Here is a 19920-nt window from a genome sequence, read left to right as displayed (position 1 = left end):
ATTTTTTGCAAATCTAGAACTCTAAGAATGAGGTTTGTAGTTTTAGAGTCATTTGGGGGTGAAAGAAGCTTGTTTTTCCCCTTTATTTTTTCAGTTTTTGGTCATATCTTTTTTGTCAATACGCTACCAATACGACTTGATACGTCTCGATATGCCCCGATACGGTCTGATACACATGAAAAAAAGATGAGATGTCCGATTTCCATGTGATCCCATATCTGTTTTTCGAAGATACGATACGGTACACCCCGTATCAGGCATATTGTATTGAATTTTAACCTTGTGCCAAGCACACGATCCAACTCTATGCACAAGGTCACCACTGACCTTCAAAACATCTAGGAGTCACTGAATGCCATACTGACTGAAATCGGGAGGGGCGCTACTAATAGCAACCTGGAAGGCAATTAGGAAGTAATTGGTCAAGAACATAGACAGATCAGCACTCGACCTAGAAAGCTTGACTTCCCAAGGTACTCAAGTGACGATCCAATCCCCTGGATTTTTAAGGTTGAATGTTACTTTGAGTTCTACGAGACACCCAGCAACCAACATGTTCTGGTTGCTTCGTTCCATTTAGAAGGTGAAGCCGTTGTCTAGTTCCAACAGTTTTAGTGTTCTCTCCCTCAAGTTCCCTGGGCAAAATTCACTGGGGCTCTGTCCATAAGATTTTGACCAATAGGGTTCGAAAATCACAACAAAGCCCTATCCAAAATATACCAAAGGGGTATTGTCCGAAAATACCAACAGGAGATTAAGAAGCTGACAGATCGTGTACAGGGGTGGCCGGAAATTGCACTCCTTGAGAGCTTCATTGGTGGCTTGCGTGATGACATCAAAGTCAAAGTGAAGACCATGCAACCCTCCTCTGTAATGGCTGCTGCGGGACTCGCAAGACTAGAAGAAAAATTAAACCAGTGGAAAAATATTGGGCAACCTCCACAGTCCGCTCCTCTCATCATGAACCCACCCAGAATTGAACCAATTCAATCCAGGTCCATAATATCCCCATCTTCAAAACATAACTCACAAGCATTAGTCTCCTACAAAAAGCTTTCTTGGACTGAGATGCAGAACCGCTGGTAGCACAGCCTCTGCTACAATTGCAAAGAGAAGTTCGGCCCAAGACACAAATGTAAGATTCAGAAGGCCTATCTACTCCAAACTGATGAACGAGAAGAAATAGAGAATTTGACAAACTCTAACAGCCTGGTGGAGAACAACCAAGACTCGCTGAAGATCTCTCTACATGCCTTGAGCAGTTCCAGCTCCCTAAGAACAATGAGGATTGAAGGTACAGTGTTCAGTAAACCCGTATCTGTTCTAATAGATAGTGGTAGCACATTAAATTTCATTTCTGAAATTTTATCCAAGGAATTAGGCCTAACTGTGTACTAGACCCAACTCGGGTCTGTTGGAGAAGATGGGGTCACTGTAACTTTGGAGGAGAAGCTCTGAGGCGCATCTGAAGACATTGTCTTTAGAACATTATTTGCCCCCACTCAGTTTTATTGAGTTTGCTGTTGGGTTACAGGCAAATTCGTTCCTAGGATATAATAGAGCCTTGGGCGAGAGAGTCTACAACCAACAAAGTTGAAGATTCTCCAAAGAAACCTTCTATGAGATTGTAGTAGACCGGACTGAGAAAGAGTGTGTGTGAATTTCGAAATTGTGTGTTTTGGAGTCTGATTCATGCTTCTTAAATAACTTGTGAAGAGTATAAAGAAAATGTAGGTGCTGGTTTAGAGAAGGCACCTTGAATAGTCACAATTTCAAACTTTGTGACTATTTAAAAAGTAGTTAACAGTTGGTGACTGTTAACTTTGAATTGTGCCTCTTGATCACACCTGATCAAATCGTGACCATTGATCTCATCAACGGTGATCAATGGTCATCAACACACCAAAACCAGAGCCGCCCATCTCATCAACAATCATCAATGGTGATCAATACCGATCAATGATCACACTCGATTGAAGTGCGCCTCTAAAGTGCCTCATTGCGCCCCACACACGCGTGCGTGCGTGTTGCGCGGTATCGAATCCCCATACTCTCATCTACTAATTCTAAGGAGTGTAAATCAACTCCTATTGAAATACTGAAAACAAAACTTATAATTTCCAATGTGGGACAAGCTCAAAACTAGGTTTTGTAAGAGAAAACTGATTTTTTCAATCAAGTGTGTAGGTGCAGTTTCTCATGTAATTGACCAATCAAATCCATTGGATTTAATCTCTTATGAGATTAAAATCCAACAATCCCCCACATTGATTGATCAATTACATAGTTCTCTCTCAATCCAAACTACTATGACATAGTTATGCATACAAAAGGTGTTTATCAACTTAAACCTCTTGTTAGTACAATTATCTCTAAGCCTTGTCAAAGTTATTGGTGGTAAGACCTTAAACCAATTACTCTCAAGACAGACTAGAGACATCTATACACACAAAAGTGTCTAGTGTCTGTAAGAGTTCCAAATTTTGCTCAATACTGTTATGGCCATGTGCTTCTTTCCTGGTTTCATGAACAATCTTGAGAGTAAATCCAAACCCTCATGAGAAGCAGCACCACTTCTATGTTCACATAGGTGAAGTTCCACTATGTGCTCCGCTATTTGACACATTTCAGAACTTCATTAAGAGTTTATCTCAACCTTTCATCATAACGGACAATACTGTTTATGTTGTGATGGAAAATTTCTCAATATCAGTGCTAACAGTCACATTGTTGTAATTTGTTACCCATTAAACCTAATACCGATGGTTTTTCAGTTCGGGTTGGGTTACTATTACAGGTGATTAAGTAAAAGGTTTTAATCCCATCTCTTTGATTGTCATTCTTACTAATTCTCTGACTAAACCCTTGGTAAGAGGATCAGCTAAGTTTTTACTTGACCTCACATAGGTTATATTGATGACTCTATCTTGAATCAGATGCTTAACAAATTCATGTCTCATACTTATATGTCTGGACTTACCATTGTAGGTACCACTGTAGGCCCTTGACAGAGTTGCCTCACTATCACAGTAAATGGAAATTAGAAGCATAGGAGTAGGCAAAAGTTTTATATCAAATAATAAATTCATAATCCATTCGGCCTCTTTTTTCACGGTCGAGTGAGATATACAAGTTTGTCTCTTGGATGCCCAAGAGATCGCACCCCCACTAAGGACAAAAATCCATCCAGATGTGGACTTGTTATCTCCATTACCGGTAATCCAACTTGCATTAGTGTACCCTTCTAGTACAGCTGGATAATCACAATAAAACAAGCCAAGTTCCAAGGTTCTCTTGAGATACCCAAGAACTCTCCCAATTGCCTTCCAGTGCTCTGCATCGAGATTACTTGTAAACCGATTGAGTTTACTTACTACAAATGCAATATCAGGTCTGGTACAAAGCATAACATACATCAAGCTCCCTATTGCACTAGCATACTCAAGTTGTAAAGTTGCTCTACTAGTATTTTCTACTAGCTTTATACTAGAATCATATGGCGTGCTATATTCTTTAAACCCTAAATGCTTAAATTTCTCAAGTACTTTCTCAATATAATGTGATTGGCTTAATGCATAGCCCATACTATGTTTTTTAACTTTTATTTCCAAGATGATATCTACTTCTCCTAAATCTTTCATCTTGAAGACAAAGGAAAAGTAGTTTTTAGTTTCATTTATGCCAACCATATTTGTACCCACTATAAGCATATCATCAACATAAACACACAATTACTCCATAATTTTCAGTGAATTTTGAGTAGATGCATCTATCAGCACTATTATGTTTAAGACCAAAAGCTATGATGCAAGAATCAAATTTTCCATGCCACTGTTTAGGTGCTTGTTTTAATCCATATAGTGATTTAACCAATTTATAGACTTTCTTCTCATTTCTAGGAAGAACGAATCATTCTGGTTGTTCCATATAAACCTCTTCATTTAAATCACCATTTAAGAAAGCGGTTTTAACATCCATTTGGTGAATAGATAAGTGATAAATGGATGCTAATTCTATGAGTGTTCTAATAGAAGTTGTTCTAGCCACTAGTGCATAGGTGTTAAAGTAATCAATCCCTTCCTTTTGACTAAATCCTTTGGCTACCAATCTAGTCTTAAAAGTTTGTACAGTTCCATCAGTGTTGTATTTTCTTCTAAACACTCATTTACATTTTATTGGTTTTGATCCTAGAGGCAGATCTACTAGTACCCATGTGTTATTTGACATTATTGAATCCATTTCATCATTTATAACTTCCTTCCAAAAGGCAGCATCTCTAGAGGTCATCGCCTCACTATAGGTTTTTGGATCATTTTCAATGTTTAGGACAATAGGCATCTTATTTAAAATCTTCTCTCGATCTGCCTCAACCAAAAATACAATTGACTGAGTAGAGATAAAATCCGAACCTAAGTGTTTCTCTGATCTTTGTCTTTGACTTCTTCTAAGTCCTAATGTAGGTGTTACAGTTGTGTCATTTCTTCTTTCAATCTCATTATTATCAATAAGTATTGAGATCTGAGTTTCTCTATCATTTTCTGTGGATTCATTTTCTATAGATTCAGAACATAATTTATTTTCAAAGAATTCAACATCTCTAGTTTCAATTATTATGTTGGACTCTAAGTCTAGTAACCTATAGGCCTTACTATGTTCTGCATATCTAACAAATATACTTTTCTTAGCTCTGAGTCCTAATTTGGTTCTTTTAGGATCTAAAATTCTATAATATGCTAAGCACCCCCACACTTTTAGATATGTTAAATTAGGCTTTCTTCCTGTCCATAATTCATATGGGCATTTGTTATTAACTCTAGAAACAATTCTGTTATGTAAATGACAAGCTGTTAAGAATGCTTCCTCCCACAGGTTTAAGGGTGCATTATCTTTTAACAACATGCAGTTTATCATTTCTGTAAGTGTTCTATTGTTCATCTCAACCAGGCCATTCTATTGAGGGGTATAGGGAGTAGAACACTGATGTATTATTCAAAATTCTTCATAGAAAGAATTAAACTCATTTTTAAAGTATTCAACACCCCTATCACTTCTAAGGATTTTAATTTTCTTTTCTAGTTGATTTTCAACTTCAGTCTTATATAGTTTAAACATGTCAAAGGCTTCATCCTTAGTTCTCATAAGGTAGACATAGGTGTACCTAGAAAAGTCATCTATAAATGTTATGAAGTATCTCTTACCTCCTCTAGTTAATACACTATTGAATTCACAGATGTTAGAATGGATTGGTTCTAGAAGTTGAGAATTTCTCTCAACACTAGGAAAAGGTTTCTTAGCCATTTTAGATTTTACACATATTTCACATTTTTCAATTGATTCATTACTGTAAGCAATTATACCTAGTTTGCTCATGTTCTTTATGGATTTAAAATTCAAGTGTGCTAATCTATCATGCCATAAAAAGAAAGAATCAACAATATAAGTAAAAATTTTTCTTTCATTAATACTTAATTTGAACATACCATTACAATCATATCCATTTCCAACAAACATCACATTCTTAGATGTGATTAGTTTGTCAGATTCAAAAACAACTTTGAATCTCCTCTTACAAACAAGATTTACTGATATCAAGTTCTTTCTAATGTCAGGAACATGGAGAACATTCAGGAGAGTCAGTGTCTTTCCGGAGGTGAAGCTCAACTCTATGCTGCCTCTTCCAGCAACTTTGGCACATATTTGGTTTCCCATCTGTACCTCCTAGCCATCAGTCACTTCTTCATATGTCTTGAACAAGGACTTGTCCTTGCAAACATGGATTGTGGCGCCTGAATCAAACCACCATCCCAAAGACGTTCTGCTATATTGATTTCAGTAATCATAGCCACGAGATTGTCTTCTACCATGTTTGCAGACTTTGTTTCACCTTTCCGATGTCGGCAGACTTGGGCATAGTGCCCCTTCTTTCCACAAACATAGCATGATCCTTTCTTATTGTTGCTCTTCTTGAAATTTCCATCCTTCTTCTTTACTTGTAATGCAAGGTTAGTCTTCTTCGATCCGTTTTCCACAAAATTGACTTTAGAGTTCAGCAAACCGGTCAGGGATTTATCCCTATTGTATCTAAACCGAGGCTCTTCTTCAATACGAAGGTGTTTTTGAATTTGCTCCTAGGTAAGTTCTTCAGCCTTGTGCAGAAGCTTATTCATGTAATCCTTCTAAGAGGGTGGAAGTTTGGCAATAATTGCTCCCACTTAGAAAGATTCAGGAATGATGATGTTAAGGGATCGAATTTTATTGACTATCACCTGTAGTTCATGAACTTGCTCTAGTGTAGGTTTATGGTCGTTTATGGTGAAGTCAAAGTATTCTGCAATAAGATACTTATTCGCACCTGCTTTTTGCACCTTGTATTTGAATTCTAGGGCCTTCCATATTTCTTTTGGAGATGTAAGTTCCTTGTAGAAGTTGTAGAGCCGGTCTGATAAAGCATTCAATATGTGTCCTCAACATAGAAGTGAGTCCTCTTCTCGTTTTGCTCTTTCCTTCTTTAGTTTCTCTGAGTCTTTGTCAGTGGGTTCAGGAACCGGTTGCAGATTCGGGTCCAACAAATAGTATAGCTTCAGTGTGGTTAGAAAGAAGATCATCTTGTCTTGCCATCGGCTGAAATTTGCTCCATCGAACTTGTCTAATCGAACAAGATCTTGGTTCATCATCTTGATCAAAGTCATGCTTGCTTCCGCCTCCATTGCAGAATAACGTTCTAAAATTGTTGGAGAAGATGGGGTCACTGTAACTTTGGAGGAGAAGCTCAGAGGCGTGCCTGAGGACACTGTCTTTAGAACGTTATTTACCCCCACTCAGTTTTACTAAGTTTGCTATTGGGTTACAAGCAATTTCATTCCCAGGATACAACAGAGCTTTGGGCGAGAATCTGCAACCAGCAAAGTTGAAGAGTCTCCAAAGAAACCTTCTGTGAGACTGTAGCAGATCGGACTGAGAGAGAGAGAGAGAGTGAATTTTGAAATTGTGTATTTTGGAGTCTGATTCATGCTCCTTAAATAACTTGTGAAGAGGTATGAAGAAAATGTAGGTGTTGGTTTAGAGAAAGCACCTTGAACAGTCACAATTTCAAACATTGTGACTGTTTAAAAATTAGTTAACATTTGGTGACTGTTAACTTTGAATTGTGCCTCTTGATCACACCCGATCGAATCGTGACAGTTGATGTGATCAATGGTCATCAACGCACCAAAACCAGAGCCGCCCATCGCAAGCCACACGGGTGCGCGCGAAGTGCGCCTCTAAAGCGCCTTATTGCGTCGCACACAGGCATGCGTGCGCGTTGCGCGGTATCAAATCCCCAAACTCTCCTCTACTAATTCTAAGGAGTGTAAATCAACTCCTATTGAAATACTGAAAACAAAACTTATAATTTTCCAATGTGGGACAAGTTCAAAACTGGATTTTATAAGAGAAAACTGATTTTTTCAATCAAGTGTGTAGGTGCAGTTACTCATGTAATTGACCAATCAAACCCATTGGATTTAATCTCTTATGTGATTAAAATCCAATAGGGTCTATGCAAAAATGTCATCATGAAAGTACAAGGTTATCTTCTTCAGACTGACCACCCTCTTCAGTTCTTAGGAGCAGACATTGTGCTCAGCGTCCACTGGCTCACACAGCTTGGTCCAGTGTTATGTGATTGCGGCCGCATGACAATGGACTTCTTTGTAGATGGCGTGGATTGCCATCTCCAAGGTGTAAGGCTTGTGACAACCCAAAATCAAAACCTCCAATCCATGATTAAGTGTTGCGGACAGCAAGGACACCACCTTTTGATGAGTATGGGCCTAGACCCAGACAATCCCAAGCTAACACAATTGAATTCGGGACAACCACAACTAGAAATATCCATGGAACTCCAACAACTCTTGGAAAACTTTGAGGATGTATTCAAATGACCCAGACAAAGTGATCACAAAATCCCAATCGCACTGGGTGCCCCACCAGCAAATGTAAGACCATACATGTATCTAAACTATCTAAAAAAAAAAAAAAAAGAAATAGAGACGATTGTAGCTGAATAAGCAACACATACAACCCAGCTCAAGTCCCTATTCATCAGCAGTGCTGCTTGTCAAGAAAATAGACGATACTTGGCGATTCTGCATTGATTACCAGGCATTAAACAAGATTACTGTAAAGGATAGGTTTTCAATACCACTGATCGAACAACTCTTGGACGAACTCAGGCCAGCCACTATCTTATCCAAAATGGATGTAATGGATGTAAGATCTGATTATTATCAAGTAAGGGTCCACCCGGATGATGTTGAAGACGGCATTTAGAATACACGACGACCATTACGAGTTCTTAGTGATGTCATTTGGACTCACAAATTCGTTGTGGATGTTTAAGTCACTCATGAATGAGGTATTTCGTCCATAGCTTCGTCATTTTATACTTGTGTTTTTTTATGATATTTTTGTATATAGCACAGACTGGGCTGCTCATTTGGATCATCTTAAAATCACATTAGAAACATTACGTCATCACCAACTGTTTGCAAAAAAAAAAATTCTAAATTGTGATTTTGGCAAAACCTGGATTCATTATTTGGGCCATGTGGTAAGCAAAGGCATGGTTTAATCTGACCCGAAGAGGGTAGTCACCATCAAATCATGGCCTCATCCCACATCTCTCAAGAGCCTAAGGGGGGTTTTGGGCCTCTCGGGGTATTATGGGAGATTCATAAAGGGATATGGGCAGATGGTAGGCCCATTAACCCAGCTTTTGCGCAAGGACTCCTTTGTAAGGAATGACACAGCCCAAGCTGCATTGAATCTACTTAAGCAAGCTCTATCCAGCCCACCAACACTTGCTTTACCAGATTTAAATAAAACCTTTATTGTTGAATGTGATGTTTTCAGAAGAGGCCTAGGAGCCGTTCTAATGCAAGAAGGCCAGCCAATAGCCTATTTCAGCAAAGCCCTCAGTGGATAGTCATTATGCAAATCCACATACGAAAAATAATTGATGGCAATTGTTCTTGCAGTCCAAAAATGGAGAGCATACCTAATGGGTCGTAAGTTCATCATAAGAACATACCAGCAAGGTTTGAAAGACTTACTAGAACAACAAATCCATACGGAAGCTCAACTCAATGGGCCTAAAAACTCATGGGATTCGATTACATGATCAAGTATAAGGCAGGCACATCCAATAGAGCAGCAAATAGCTTATCTCGCAAACAAGAGATCTCCATTACAACAGTCTCAAAACCGCAATACCCACTACCGGACATTCTTAAACAAGAAGCCTAAGAAGACCTCGAACTGCAAGCAATTCAATCTAAATGGGCCCAAAACCCAGCAATAGTACCAGGTTACTCAATTCAAGGCCCAATTCTTTTGTACAAGGGCTGCATGGTTCTCTCATCCACTTCAGTGTACTTGCCTTAGTTATTGCAATTGCACCACAGGTCACAAGGAGGACACTCAGGCATTTTATGGACATACCGCCGCATTGTATCACACTATTTTTGGGTAGTAGGCGTGAAGCGCATCATTACGGAATTTGTAAGAGTGTGCCCAACGTGCCAACTCTATAAATACGAGTGGCAATCACCAGCAGATCTTCTCCAGCCACTAAAAATACCGATGGGAAGAAATGCCTCTTGACTTCATTGGGGGTCTGCTCAAGTCTAAGGGATTCTCCCATCATACTAGTGGTGGTTGACTGATTATCAAAATATGTCCATTTTATACCATTGTTGCACCCATATAGTGCTGCAACGGTAGCAATTGTGTTCGTCAAGGAAATCACACGTTTACATGGCACACCTAAATCCATCTTATCGGATTGTGATCCAACATTCTTAAGCAATTTCTAGCGTGAGTATTTCAAGTTCCAAGGCTCCACCCTCAACAGGTCTACAAGTTACCACCCACAGACGGATGGACAAAAAGAGGCTATTAACAAATGTTTAAAAGCATATTTGAGGTGTTTTGTCAGTGATAATCCACACGACAATGGGTCCAATTGCTACCTTGGGCAGAAATGTTGTACAACTCCACATTCCACGTCTCCATGGGTATGATGCCATCATGCCATTTAAGGCACTGTATTGGCGTGAACTACCCCCATTCTTCCCTATGGAGAAGGATCCACCTCGGTAGCGGTGGTTGACAATCACCTCTCAGATAGAGAGAACAATCTCAAGGAGCTCAAAATAAATTTGACATGGGCTCAACAACAAATGAAGACCCAATATGATAAACACCACCATCGGGATGAATACAACATAGGTGATTTGGTTTATTTGAAGTTTCTTCCTTATCGACAAGCTTCACTGGGGCGAAAAACCTGGCACAAGTTATCTCCAAGACACTATGGACCATTTCCCATCACTAAACATGTTGAAGCAGTTGCGTATACATTATCTCTACCCCAATCCTGTCGTCTACACCCTGTTTTTCATGTATCAAAATTGAAAAAACATGTAGATACTTCAGATTGCATTGCCCCGGTTCCACCAGAATTTTATGAGGATGGAGACACCATTTTGCAACCAAAAGCATATCTGGGGTTATCACTGGATCGAACAGCATCAGAAACTGGTATGGGAAGCTTTAGTCGAATGGCAAGGACTGCCTCCAGAGGATGCAACATGGAAGGCCTTCTCAATACTGATAACAGTTTCCTCACCTCATCCTTGAGGACAAGGCTGCTTAAGAGGGGGAAGGAATTGTTAGAAACCAAGACCAAGCCAGTAAAACAGTTATCAAACAAGTGTACTCAAGGAAAAGAGCACATGGGTTATGATGAGGGCAGATTTGGCCCTCCAATGAAATTGCGACACGTGGCACCTCGTGACAATTAGGCAAACACCCAGGCAACAGTTTACCAAGTTGGTGTCCCACCCGGGCACCGGTCTGGCTGGCCTGGCGCGGCCTGGTGCAACTTGCACGGGGCCTACGGGTGGCTTGCACGAGGCCTGGTGCTGCCTGCACGGCCTATGCAACCTGCCCAGATCAGCCTGGCACATGATCCGACTTGGCCGACCTGGCAACCCATAAGACGCCCACCGATGAACCATAACTGCATACCCCGCAAGCTCGGCAGCTCACCAAGGAGCTCGCCAAGAAGCTCGGTAGCTCACCAAAGAGCTCGCCAAGGAGCTAGGCAGCTCTCCAAGGAGCTCGCCACCAAGGAGCCAGGCAGCTCAGCAAAGCTCGCCACAAGTAGCTCGGCATATCTCCCCTGGGCAGCTCGCCACTAGTAGGGTAGCTTGGTACAGAAGAGTAGTTTGGCGTACCACAGGAAGATCTCCTGCCTGACAATCTGGCCCAGACACCGACCCACCGACTGACATAGGCGCCGACCTGACAACCTGGCCCAGACACCAACCCGCCGACTAACATAGGCGCCGACCTGACAACCCGGCCCAGACACCGACTCGCCGACTGACACAGGCACCGACCTAACAATCTGGCCAAGGCGCCAACCTGGCCCGCCTGACATAAGTGCCAGCCTGACAACCTCGAGGAGTTCACCACCGTACCCCGGTTCTGACGGGATATGACGAGTCTTGCCGTTTGAAGGCTTTTCACCCACCTAACCTGCGAGGACACCACTATATAAGGACTGCGACCCCAAAAGCGAAGGGGGAGGGAAAAAAGGATGGTAACCCCTGCTCTCTAGCTCTCTCATTTCTCTCCAAGCTCTTTGTAATCAGAATGCTAACTTAGGCATCAGAGAGTCCCCGCCAGGAAAATACCCCCGGGTCCTCTGATTCAGTTCTCGCAGGTCCCTCAGCTCCCGTCGCCTACAAAGGAGAGGAAATCACCTCACTCAGAGGGTAGTCAGGTTGCGCTGCACTAGGGAGCTCCACCATCCTTGGAGTTGCAGGCCACTTAGGAGCAGGTCAAATGACGAGTCCACCAGGGAGTTCGCCACCAGGCAGTTCGCCACTAGGAAGTTTGCCACCGGGCAGTTCGCCACCAGGCAGTTTGTCACCAGGCAGTTCACCACCAAGGAGTTCGCCACCAGACAATTCGCCACCAGGGAACTCACCACCAGGGAGCTCGCCACCAGGCAGTTTGCCACCAAGTAGCTCTCCACCAGGCAGTTCACCACCAAGCAGTTCGTCACCAAGTAGCTCTCCACCAGGGAGCTCGCCACCAGGTAGTTCTCCACTAGGGAGTTTGCCACCAAGTAGCTCATCACCAAGGCATGTCACTACTGGGTCAAATAACGAGTTACTTAGCCAAAAAAAATTTATACATCACAAAAAATTAGTACGTGACTAGAAACAATTACATCAATTGGCGCCATATGTGGGAATATGCTACAAAAAGCTAAGTTTTCATCTTACAAAAGCTAAGTTCTCATCTTACCAAAGCTAAGTCCTCACTTTTTAAAAATTGAAGTTATCGTTTTATAGGGTACATTTTTTATGAACTCAAAGACTATGCAGAGAGCTAACAGACTAAGTAGCTCTACCAACATTACTTTCAATTCAGATAATGCCTCATCAGTCCTCTCCGCAAGGTCCCCCCACAAACATGAGCTCTTCGTGGCTTCCGCGGGAGTTGGCGGCCAACAGACTACATAGGCACCCTTACCGATTGAGCCTTCCAAGGCTCCCGTATGAGCTGGGGACCTAAAGTTAGTAGTGCTGCCCCCGAAGGTCGAGCTCCTAGTAGCTTCTTGTAGGAGTGGGTGACCGGCATTACGAAACTAATGCAGCACAATCATAGCTCGAAAAGCCTACGGGCCACATTATTGCTTAAGACCCGATCACTTCTCCGGCACGGGCAAAGTCAAAAAAGAGTAGACTACGAGTCACTCCCAAAGCCCACGGGCCACATTACTGCTTAAGACCCGGTCGCCTCTCCGGCACGGGCAAAGTCAAAAAAGAGTAGGCTACAAGTCACTCCCAAAGTCTATGGACCACATTACTGCTTAAAGACCCGGTCGCCTCTCCGACACGAGCAAAAGTCAAAGAAGAGTATACTACGAGTCACTCCCAAAGCCTACGGGCCACACTATTGCTAAATATCCAGTCGCTTCCTCAGTAGGAGCAAAATCAACAAAAGTGAATTATAAGTTGCCCCAGAGCCTAAGGGCTACACTACTGAACTGGCGGAGACCCCCTCGCCTTACTGGCAGCTCGCCACATATAGGCAGCTCCCGAAGCCTAAGGAATTGGATCAGCACTTACTAGCTCGTCGAATTACGAGCCAAAAGAAATCTACTCCCTTCGCTGAGTTACTCTCAGCTCGGGAGTGGGGGCAATTGATAAGGGCAGATTTGGCCCTCCAATGAAATTGTGACACGTGACACCTCGTAACAACTAGGCAAACACCCAGGTAACAACTTACCAAGTTGGTGTCCCACCCGAGCACTGGTCTAGCTGGCCTGGCGCAGCCTGGCGCGGCCTGCGCGACCTAGCCGGATCAGCCTGGCACATGATCCGACTTGGCCGACCTGGCAACCCATAAGACGTCCACTGATGAAGCATAACGGCATAACCCGCGAGCTTGGTAGCTCACCAAGGAGCTCGCCAAGGAGCTCGGTAGCTCACCAAAGAGCTCGCCAAGGAGCTAGGCAGCTCTCCAAGGAGCTCACCACCACTGAGCCAGGCAGCTCGGCATAGCCCAAGGAGCTCGACATAGCTCCCCCGGGCAGCACGCCACTTGTAGGGTAGCTCGGTACAAAAGAGTAGTTTGGCATATCACAGGAAGATTTCTTGCCTGACAACCTAGCCCAGACACCGATCCGCCGACCTGACAACCTGCCCCAGACACCGACCTGCCGACTAACACAGGCGTCAACCTGACAATCTGGCCCAGGCACCGACCTAGCCGCCTAACACAAGCTCCAGCCTGACAACCTCGAGGAGTTCACCACCATACCTCGGTTCTAACGGGATATGACGAGTCTTACCGTTTGAAGGCTTTTCACCCACCTAACCCGCAAGGACACCACTATATAAGGACTCTGACCCCCAAAGCCAAGGGAGAGGGAAAAAAGGATGGTAACCCCTGCTCTCTAACTCTCTCATTTCTCTCCAAGCTCTCTGTAATTAGAATGCTAACTTAGGCATCGGAGAGTCCCCGCTGGAAAAATACCCCCAGGTCCTTTGATTCAGTTCTCGCAGGTCCCTCGGCTCCTGTCGCCTACAAAGGAGAGGAAATCACCTCACTCAGAGGGTAGTCGGGTTGCGCTGCACCAGGGAGCTCCACCATCCTTTGAGTTGCAGGCCACCTAGGAGCAGGTCAAATGACGAGTCCACCAGGGAGTTCGCCACCAGGGAGCTCCTCGGTACAAAAGAGTAGTTTGGCATATCACAGGAAGATTTCCTGCCTGACAACCTAGCCCAGACACCGATCCGCCGACCTGACAACCTGCCCCAGACACCGACCTACCGACTAACACAGGCGTCGACCTGACAATCTGGCCCAGGCACCGACCTAGCCGCCTGACACAAGCTCCAGCCTGACAACCTCGAGGAGTTCACCACCGTACCTCGGTTCTAACAGGATATGACGAGTCTTATCGTTTGAAGGCTTTTCACCCACCTAACCCGCAAGGACACCACTATATAAGGACTCTGACCCCCAAAGCCAAGGGAGAGGGAAAAAAGGATGGTAACCCCTGCTCTCTAACTCTCTCATTTCTCTCCAAGCTCTCTGTAATTAGAATGCTAACTTAGGCATCGGAGAGTCCCCGCTGGGAAAATACCCCCAGGTCCTTTGATTCAGTTCTCGTAGGTCCCTCGGCTCCCGTCGCTTACAAAGGAGAGGAAATCACCTCACTCAGAGGGTAGTCGGGTTGCGCTGCACCAGGGAGCTCCACCATCCTTTGAGTTGCAGGCCACCTAGGAGCAGGTCAAATGACGAGTCCACCAGGGAGTTCGCCACCAGGGAGCTCGCCACCAGGCAGTTCGCCACCAAGCAGTTCGTCACCAAGTAGTTCTCCACTAGGGAGCTCACCACCAGGCAGTTCGCCACCAAGTAGTTCGTCACCAAGTAGCTCTTTACCAAGGAGCTCGCCACCAGGCAGTTCTCCACCAGGGAGTTCACCACCAAGTAGCTCATCACCAAGGCACGTCACCACCAGGTCAATTAACGAGGTACTTAGCCAAAAAAAATTTATACATCACAAAAAATTGGTACGTGACCAGAAACGGTTACATCAGGTTAAAACCAGCTATGCAAGATCTAGCTGTACAAGAGACAAGTGGCAATCTTGATTATTGAATTCTTGAGTTTACAAATACCAACTTATACATCTATAAATAAAAGGCAAAGCAATAAGAAAGCTACCTAGATTCAACCCAGAAATCTCTTTGTTCTCTCTTCCCTCTCATTTCTTCTCTAGGGGATCACACTATCTCGAATCAGTGTCTGTGTTGGGCAGAAACCCAACATCTGTCCCCAGCCCTTAATTCCCTTGTATTGTGTAATATGCAATACCAAAAGAAAAAAGGGACTGAGGTTGAAATTTATATCTTACAGATAAACAGAACTATGTGTAGCACCATAACTTGTAAGCTGCTATTACCTTGACATTACTTTCTAGTTTTCAAATAAACATGATTTACTGTTTCTTCTTCCAGTTTAGCATATAAAGAAGCTCTCTACCTAAGCTAGTAAATATAAAGCAAGCATAAAAAACTGTATGTTTGTGGAATTAATTTTATAACAGAAACATATACACGCAACATAAAGTATGATTTGTTTACAACAACAAGAAACACTGTACATTGTTCAAAGTAAGAGAGATATCAATTTACATGTCAAGTACGGTGGCCTGGTGAAATCATTAGCCTCTCATTATAATGTTTCTAGACTTCAAGAAGCACATAAGTTTTTCACGATCAGTGATTTGTATGAGGTCTTCCCATAACAGCTTTCTGTTTCATTGCAAAAAGCATGAATAACCAGGAAACACACATTTAGACAAGAAAAAAGTAGTGGGTCAAACATTTTCCTGCCAAATGAAGCTAGATATGTCTTAACTGTTCTTAGATCCTTAATATAGAGTACAAGAAATTACCTTTTTGAAGCCCAGAGAATATCATAAAGGAAAAAGCTAGTGGCAGCAATAAAACCAATCAATTCCAATCCCCCATCCACTGAGGCATTTTAGTGACAAAAATGGGTCAGATAACATGCACTTAGCAAAGAGTATGGATCAAGTCCTTTAGGCTTAGTTTGGAAAGAGTACAAAATACAAATATGTACAGTACAAATACATACAAATATAAGGTTTTGCATTCTAGATAGTTGCATTGTACTCCTTCCAAACTGAGCCTTAAGAAAGTAGATTAAGGGAAACAATCTACAGCCTATACCTCCTGTTGTAAGTAACCCAAAAGCTCCTGCCCACACAACAATTAGCGGAATAGCTGATTGGAATTCTGTTTTATAAGAAAGTTTCTCCTGAACCAGAATATGAAACGTCAGTTCAAACATACAGGGGTAAACTTCTAAAAGCTTGATGATGGTTTCCAAATACAAACACACATAGTTCTGCAGACAACAAGTTTTCCAAATATTACACAAAAGCAACAAAAGAAGGAACTCTGCCTCAAATCCAATGAGTATTCAAGTAAATAGAAATGAAGGCAATCTTGTTAAGTTGTATTGCTGTTTCTACCTTGTTAAATGTAACTTAAGTCCAAAACACCAAAGTGACGCCAAACTATAGTCTACAACTCTTCCTCATAAAGTAGACCATTGAGGCACTGATTGGGTATTATTTCCAGTCAACTTCTCACCTTTATGGAACACCTCTTGCTACTTGATTGTTAAACTATAAAGAAGAAACAAAGAACAAAGCTGAACTCAGCAAGATACGAAACTCAACCTTCTCTGCAACAGATATCAAGCTTGAAGCGAGAATCTCCGAACAAACAACAGGGTTTTACAGGCAGAAACAGTTGACTACAATTGGAATTGCCTGCAGAGCTAATAGGCAGAAACAGTTGATTACGATTGGAGTTGCACGCATTTGTTTCATTGAACTGTTGCATAGAGATAGGTAGAAACAATTGATTACGAATGAAGTTGCTTTCATTTGATTCATTGAAATGTTGCACAGAGATGATAGGTAGAAATAGTTTATTACGACTGGAATTGCCTGCATTTGATTCATTATATTGTCTCATAACCGTAACAGATACCACACTTGAAGCGGGAATCCCCAAATGTGCAACAGAGGTAATAGGCAGAAATACTTGCTTACGACTGGAACTGCTTGCATTTGTTTTACTAAACCGTTGTACTAGTTCATCCAGGAAACCGATTGGTTCTGCACTAAAATTAACTACGACTTCACCTTCAACCTTCCTCCTATTTCTTACTGATTCAACACCGCAAAGTAGGAACCTACGAGTCGAACTGTCAAAAGGTACTGGATTCATCCCATTGCCAAGCGAAGGAACATTGGAAACCGATGGATAAGCACTAAAGGACTTTACAGAGCCTAGAAACGATGAATTAAGCTGTGGATAACCACAAGAAGCTCGTATGGAAGGTGGAATTGCAAACTTCAAGTCAAGATCAACACAAGCATCTTTAGATTCGAAATGATGGGAAGAAACTGACCTTCGCAAGAAAGGTCGATTTCCTAACTCGACAGATTCGTTACCGTGACGAACGATCGACCTCTGAGTAAATTGGCGCTTACGACCTAATTTGAGGATCAGAATCAGAGCAACCAACAAGGACGACATGAGAGAAGCTCCGGCGACGGCATTACTGAAAATCTGGGGATTTGGGGTATTGGCGGGGGGTGGAGATGACAGTGAGGATAAGTCTTCCGACGAATGTACGGAGAGAGACGCACTTCGTGAGGCATTGTGGCAGAGAATAGAAGACTTGAAATGGGAATAGTTTGTAAGGGTTAGGGGTTTTCCTGGTTTTGGAGAGCGAGGTGAGATTGGGTACGGGAAGCCAAAGATGCAAGCCATCTTGATCGCAGAAAACTAGACGAATATTTTTCCTCCATCAGTTCAGTTCAGAGCTCGAAAGTCGAAATATTCTCCGGGATCGGAAACCATTTTGGTAAAACAAATGCCCCCTCTACCTCTCCAAAATTACCAAACTATTTTGGTAATCATCTTGTTCTCTTGCAGTTGCACCGCTGACGAATCGCCATTTGCCAATCGCCGTCCTCGATGTCTGATGAGTGATGGATGATACAGTACAGAGTCTCTCTGATCAAATGAAAATGTGAAACTTGGCAAATGGGAGAGTGGTCCGGATCTCCTAACAACAATACGAACCCGAGCTCGATTGACGAATGGGCCTATAACTTCGGCTCGAGTCTGGCTCTGATAAAAAGCCCAAAGCCTGAGCCCGAGTCCGAGCCCGAGCCCGATTCGACCAATGGGCCTATAATTTTTCTTATTCAAATTAGAATTAAAAATTTAGATGATTTTTTTTTCTTATTTAAATGAAAAATGGGTCTACAAGATAGTTTTTTTCCCTTTTACGTTTTAAAACAGTTTTACATTCTTAGATCAAAAAATTTATTCAAATGGACATAATCATATAACCCATTTTAAGTCAGGCCAGGTCGGGTTATTTTGACAAAACCCGAGCCCGACTCAAATTTATTGCAGGCTGGGCTTTTTGGCCTGAGTTTAAGCCCGTGGACCTATAAACATGTTCAAGCCCGTTCGGGGGCTGGGCCGGGCCGGCCCATCAAGCCACCTGGTCCATGAACAGGTCTAGTCGCATGGTAAGACGTGCTGTGTAAGATGTTGGTAGGAGTTAGAAGGGGTTGGAACGTGTTTTGTTGGTAGGAGATCCCAACTCGCGGCTCAATGGGATAGCCGATACCAACAGGTCTAAGCCCGAAGCAAGTGGGCTGTTGGCACAAATTGGACTGGGATTTAAGTATATGTTTGGCGATGCTGCAGTGTTAGTGTGTGTCTTGGAGTACCGTTTTTTAGAAAATGGTGTTTTTATTTTTGTTTGGAATTGTTGTTGTTAGGTATAACGTTTCCTGGAGCAACGACAACTTTTTTTGTTGGATACCATTGTCTCAGGAAACGTTTTCAGCACTAGTATCCATTATCCAGTGCCACATCACTACCCTGTTGGCAGCAATGAGATGCAGCTCCAAGAAACACATGGCTTAGAGCACCATTTTTATGAAAAAATAGTTCCAAACAAATGTCCACTTCCTGGAACACCATTTTTTCTTATGTGGTGCTGATGTGGTACCGTTGCTCCAGGAAACGACAACATGCCAAACAACCCCTAATTTACAGCTACAGATTGGGCTGGGCCTAAAATGCTGCAGATGAAAAATGGGCTATTGAATCCTTCATTCTATTAGATTCTGTCGAGTCTCATGCATCCAATCTAGTGTGTTTTTTCTGCTTGATATTGCGTGATCATCATGGGTTTTTTTGGGCGGCAGTTGGTTATGAAGCTGTGAAGTCGACGTAGCCGCTCGTTGCTGAAGCAAAAGCACTGTGGGTGGAAAGCTGTTAATTTTGCAGATCAGTTGGGCCTTACAAATGTAGATTTTGACTCGGACTGTGAAAGTCTTGTGAAGTCTAGCTTGTTTTTCAGCCAATCAGAAGGAAAATCCAGAAATTGTTTTTTTGCTGTCGTGACATTGCTGAAGTGGCTGGAAGAAGAAATTTCAGTTTTCAGTTTTGCTCAAGATCACTGAATAGGGCAGCTCATGAAGCTGCAAAGTGTGTTTTTTCTGCTAGTTTCTTTTCCAATTGTGCTATCCCTTTTGTGATCTCTGATTTGTTATACAGGGAGTTTCCCATTAGTGGTTAGTTGTTTTGTTTGTTTTTCCTTTTTGTTTCGCTGTAGCTTGTTTTCTCTCTTGTTTTGTTCTGGTTTAATGAATTTCCTTTATTACCAAAAAAAGTTTCTACATCATTGTTTAAACTTGTTATAAAATGAGAATTTTAA

The 19920-nt window shown here is 42.5% G+C and overlaps 1 protein-coding gene across 4 annotated transcripts; it reads right to left on the bottom strand.

The window, feature by feature from the left end:
* Window positions 1-15641: 15641 nt before the first annotated feature.
* LOC148878156 (uncharacterized) lies at window positions 15642-18253 on the bottom strand. Of its 4 annotated transcripts, XR_016100775.1 has the most exons (5): window positions 17584-18175; window positions 16634-16789; window positions 16329-16416; window positions 16031-16109; window positions 15642-15887 (listed from the first exon to the last, which is right to left on the bottom strand). XR_016100775.1 is itself a non-coding variant. In XM_088949851.1 (4 exons), exon 1 carries the CDS (start codon window positions 17946-17948, stop codon window positions 16839-16841), a length of 1110 nt encoding a protein of 369 aa, XP_088805977.1. In that variant the 5' UTR covers window positions 17949-18253; the 3' UTR covers window positions 15642-15887; window positions 16031-16109; window positions 16329-16416; window positions 16634-16838. The 4 variants fall into 4 exon arrangements, 2 of the variants coding, with proteins under 2 accessions (XP_088805977.1, XP_088805967.1); XR_016100776.1 differs by lacking the exon at window positions 16634-16789 and having other exon boundaries at window positions 17584-18171; XM_088949851.1 differs by having other exon boundaries at window positions 16634-18253.
* Between the last annotated feature and the right edge of the window lie 1667 nt (window positions 18254-19920).

Source organism: Nelumbo lutea, chromosome 1 (genome assembly GCF_056320005.1).
Source record: "Nelumbo lutea isolate HS-2025 chromosome 1, American lotus-T2T, whole genome shotgun sequence".
Lineage (NCBI taxonomy): Eukaryota > Viridiplantae > Streptophyta > Magnoliopsida > Proteales > Nelumbonaceae > Nelumbo > Nelumbo lutea.
The sequence above is the reverse complement of the archived record's forward strand: the minus strand, read 5'-3'. Positions and strand labels throughout refer to the sequence as shown.